Consider the following 5,000-nt stretch of genomic DNA (forward strand, 5'->3'; position numbering starts at 1 on the left):
TGCACAAAGACGCTAATGAAAGTTCCAAATTGTCAAATTATATGCTAAATCCGTTAATGACCATTCCATCGCGCTGTTAATTGAATACCTCTTGACACTAATGGCAATGTGTCTTCGCTTGCGTGATAATGAAGGTTTCTGCTCTGCTATACAAGCTATAAACGTCCCTTTAATTAAAATCGTTGTGTTAAACTTGAAAACGTGTATTCAGGTATGTAGTTCGTTTTGCGCGTTGGGACGGATACTGCAATTTAGTGACCCTATCTAAGGAATATCTAAGGATCACCATATCAAAAATACTAAAAAAAGGATACCATATTTAAGGAGAGATCACGTCTAAAACCCTACCCTATCGGGCGGCACATACCTATATAGCGTATATAATAGAGTACCCCCCCCCCCCCTCCCTGCCCCGATATTGACTTTCAACCCATCTATCAATAACCTATCCTATCTCTAAAATCTGGGAGTCTTCTATCCTTCAAGATGGCGTGGGCCAAATACATTAGTTTAAGTGCGGATTATAGACGTGCTTGGTTAAACAATTTGGGCAATTGTTGTTTGATAGACACCTGAGAAATTGAGGTTGCTCCAACGGGTTTCGCATCAATGACCTTTGTGATGCCGGTGCAATACTCTCTAGCAACTGACTCTCTGACGCCACACAATTGAGAGCAGGTCAATTTTGTTGAATTCATTTGTTCCCGAGAGGACTCGATGCCGGAACGAAATGAAATGAATGTATATTTAAGGTCATGGGTTCGAATGCTGTTGGCGCCGTTCGAATTTCTAAGGTGTCTATAAAACGCAATTGCTTAATAAATTGTGCGACGATCATTTCTCTCATCGACTTATTGTTGTCCCATATTTCGCCTTTACTAGTTTCTTGCGTGGGTGGTGGACTTTAATGCTGTATTGATTAATTTTGTAATCCAAGTACTTTGAATTCAGTTTAAAGTCAGTTGAACAGACTGTAAGCGCATAGTGTTTTTTATGGATCACTAGTTTTACTCTTCAAGCCTGAAGAACATCTGGCGTAAGTAGTTCGTCATGCGCAGCAGAATATGCACATTCATTGAGAAATTTACTCGCTTTATTTTGTCTCCCAAACAGTCAACAGACATAGCTACGACTTAAAATGGACGCCGAAGATGACTCATGCGGAGTGAAACTCTTAGCGGTCAAATCAGAACGAGACACTTCCAGTTCGCAAAGCATCGGCAGTGCGGCGACAAAGTTCCCTTTTGCTGAAGATGCCAATTATACAGAGAAAGATGGAAGATGGGCTTGGGTCGTTTGTGCAGCGGCATTCTGTGACTTGTTTGTGGTGATGGGAATGCATTACTCTGTTGGTGTATTATATGCGGCGTTACTCGACCACTTCAAGGAATCGAAAGTTAAAACCGGTAAACAAGGCTCAATGTCGCTAAATATATATTTGTAGGAATTGGCTTTAATTGGGTTGGCGTCGTTTGAACTACTAATTTCTCACAAGCAGAAATGAGGGATTAATTTGAGTCGCTAAATATATATTTTGTTGGAATTGACTTTAATTGGGTTGGCGTTGTTTGAAATACAAATTATGAGGGATTAATTTAAGAGCGCACCGGTGGCTCAGTTAGTTGAGCTGTCATGGGCGGTCGGGCTCTCTTGCGGAAGGTCGTCAGTTCGACTCCGGCCGGACCAACACTCAGGGTCTTAAAATACCTGAGGAGAAAGTGTTGTTGCCTTTGTAATTACATCTGCACATGGTTAGACTTTCAAGTCTTCTCGGATAAGGACTGTAAACGAGAGGTCCCGTCTCATAGCCCTTTTTGGAAATTAAATAGTATGGGACGTAAAGAACCCACTCACCATTCGATAAGAGACCCCGGTGTTGTGGTCTGACCAATCTGAACGGGGGCATCTTTCACTTCCTAAAATAACTGTAAACTGCGTAACAAGCAGTCTGGCTAAAGTACCCCACAGAGCATTGTAAATTAGTCCTGAAAAGAGGGAGAGACTCATAGATTCACTTCACTTCACTGAGGAATGAGCTGGAAAAAATGAAAAACAATAGGCAATTTTCACGATAGCATCATTTGACTACAACTACTAGAATTCAGTTTTTTTTTCTTTTCTTGTTTAAATTTTGTGTTCCCAGCGGGGTAAAAAGAACAATAGCTCTCAGTTCGCATCAGACAAGAAAAACCTGTAGGATTTTGGGACTTGTAGTCAAATGGCGTCATCATGCAAATGTCCTATTCAGGTGCTTGTGTGAATGATTATTATTGACATTGTCATGCAGTTCAGGACACAAGCATTATCACCAGGAACAAAAGCAACAACTATGGCCACGAAAATTAATCTGCCCTCAAAAAATGTGAATCTCTGCTTTCCGAAGTTCTTCGCGATTACGTGTAGTCCATCTCGTTCATGGTGTACAATGTTGGCAGAGTATCCCATGTCTGGGTTGGAACGAACGACAACAATTACAAAATAGAGAGAGTAAATGCGCTAGCTGACGTTCTCGTCAAAACTTTAACTTCAATCATTTTGCACTGAGTCTTCCTCCATCGTGCTGAGTTAATCACCTTATTTAACTATCTCGAGTTGTCATATTTACGAGAAAGCTTTTTAACACAGTGTAGGATTCGACTCTGTTTTTTTGGGGGGGGGGAGGGAAGGACGGGTCGCGCTGTGGCTGCAAATGTGTAAGATTTCTTTGTTTCGTATAAGGCAGCTTAAGTAGGAAACGAACTTGAGATCCCGTCCACTAATCCACAGACGCACTACGCGACAGACAAACGGGGAGAGTTGTGTGCGTGACCGGAAACGAGTTTTTGTGTTTTCGTTTCACGCAATGAAATATCTAGCCTCCCAACGCAGACACTCTTGGGGATTCGTCACGCGTTCCTCCCCAAGGACGAATGCCTGAGTGTCTGCGTGGGAGTCTATGAAATGTCGGGTCATCGTATGACTCGGTATAAACACATCTTGCCGGGGGAGGGTTAAGTTCTTAGAATTAATTTTACATCGATTGTATGCGTCCTGTCTCGTGAAGCCCGGTAAAACTGAGTGAATTGAAAACTGTTGCATGACACAGTTTAGATCATTATGAGTGCAGGTACGGTCGAACGGCTTGTATATCGATTCTAAATTAACAACCCTTTTATTTTCAGCATGGGTAGGTTCCATTGCTCAGTTCTGTCTTTTCTTCTTCTGCTATCCCGGCAGCCTCTTGAGTGAGCGCTTTGGTTGCAGACGAGTGGTCATCGCGGGGGGACTGATAACGAGCCTGGGGCTTTTGCTGTCTTCATTTGTGGATAGCTTGTATTTGATTTATTTAACCCATGGTGTGCTTGTGGGGCTTGGCACGAGTATAAGCTACCTTCCTGCTTTGGTTATGGTGGCGTATTATTTTGACAAGAAGCGATCATTTGCTACAGGAATCGCAACTTGTGGCAGTAATGTCGGAGCTCTTGGACTCGCTCCGTTACAACAAATTATCATAGATTCCTTTGGATGGAGGAATTGTTACCGTTTTCTTAGCGGACTTTCGCTTGTTATAACCATTTGTGGAATGTTGTTTAAACCGCTAAAGGAGAGAAAAACTGGCCAACACAAACTTAAGAAGTCGTCAGATATCATCGTGGAACAATCTACCAAGAAAAAATGGTTTCGCTTTCCTAGAAATAAGAGGTTTATTATCTGGGCTGTTGCTTCAGCAGTGGCCACGTTTGGATATTTTATTCCTCATGTTCATGTGGTAAGTGTATTATGAACTTTACATGGGTACGAGGCGCCAGAAGCGGAACCCCTTCCCCCCCCATCCCCAGCCCCCCTTGGCCCCTTCTGGGCGAAAGAAAAGTTACCGAGAAGTAGACAAAGCTCTTAGCTTTTGCATACCATGATCAGATTAGCACTGAAGTAGCTAAATGATAGACGCTCACTTTTTCTACCTCCATGGCTGTGTTTTCAATTTGTCGCCATATAACCAAAATCACAACAGGTGCAGGCACTAGGAGAAAAATTACAATTTCAGAACATGGTAATTGTGAACATTGTGTAATTAACGAGGTACAGTATCATACGTTCAAAGTTTGCAGCAGATAGTATAATTAACGTCGTGACCTGGTAGCAATGTTCTGAGCTCTTGGTTCACTATTGCATAGTTCGATGAGTGGTAGCTTAGTACTTGTTTTCCATAGCATAGAGTATTGAAAGGAGAGATTTCAAAATCATAGATTTTGAGAATCAAAACTCAAGGATTCTAAAGCGGTTGCAAGGGCAAAGCAAAATACCTTTAGCCTGTGTCAGTTACAGGAAACGCATGCAAGCAAGGCTCTGTTTTGTCTTGCGTTTGCCTCTCGACAGCATACACCCCATCCTTTGGTTATGCAGAAGTTGAAACTATGCAAAAATCCACAGTCATAAAATATGTTCTGTTTCATTTTAGGTACGTTTTGCCGAAGAGATGGGCTCATCGCATCAGAAAGGCTCTCTACTTCTTTCCTACTTGGCAGTTGGCTCGGGCGTCGGAAAAATCATATTCGGAAAAATCTCGGACATTCCTCGGGTGGACACCCTGCTGTTATACGATTTTTGCATGGTTTTATCCGGGCTGTCTCCTCTAATAGCTATATTTGCCAAGGACTACTACATGCTCGTGGCTTATGTAGTAGTTCTCGGTTTACTGGACGGCTGTATCATCGGTCTCATGTCAATTGTGACCTTTCAATGTGCGGACCGTAACAGGATGTCCGAAGCCTGGGGAGGAGTCTTGATGATCCAGTCGTGCTCTATGTTAATCGGCGCTCCAGCAGCAGGTAAGGAAGAAGAAGCACACATACCACAAAAGTTCAATTTCTGTCAAAAAGTCATCGTCATCATGACCATTGCTCTGGGTAGTCAACGTTCTGGCGTTCCTTATTAGGAACCGAAAAGCAATTCGTGAACGTATGATCTCCTGCTTCTGAAAAATTGATCGTTGAACATGTTTTCAAGACCAGCGAATACGA

The 5,000-nt window shown here is 42.5% G+C and overlaps 1 protein-coding gene across 1 annotated transcript in view; it reads left to right on the forward strand.

The window, feature by feature from the left end:
* The window catches only part of LOC138049455 (monocarboxylate transporter 10-like), a 13,651-nt gene that overhangs the window by 6,937 nt on the left and 1,714 nt on the right, over positions 1-5,000 (forward strand). The window contains exons 4-6 of the mRNA XM_068895737.1: positions 1,114-1,406; positions 3,162-3,748; positions 4,439-4,808. Coding sequence (XP_068751838.1) covers positions 1,139-1,406; positions 3,162-3,748; positions 4,439-4,808 — 1,225 coding nt within the window. The 5' untranslated portion in view covers positions 1,114-1,138. The remainder of the gene's footprint in view (positions 1-1,113; positions 1,407-3,161; positions 3,749-4,438; positions 4,809-5,000) is intronic.

The sequence above is a fragment of the Montipora capricornis genome, chromosome 5, assembly GCF_036669925.1.
Source record: "Montipora capricornis isolate CH-2021 chromosome 5, ASM3666992v2, whole genome shotgun sequence".
NCBI lineage: Eukaryota > Metazoa > Cnidaria > Anthozoa > Scleractinia > Acroporidae > Montipora > Montipora capricornis.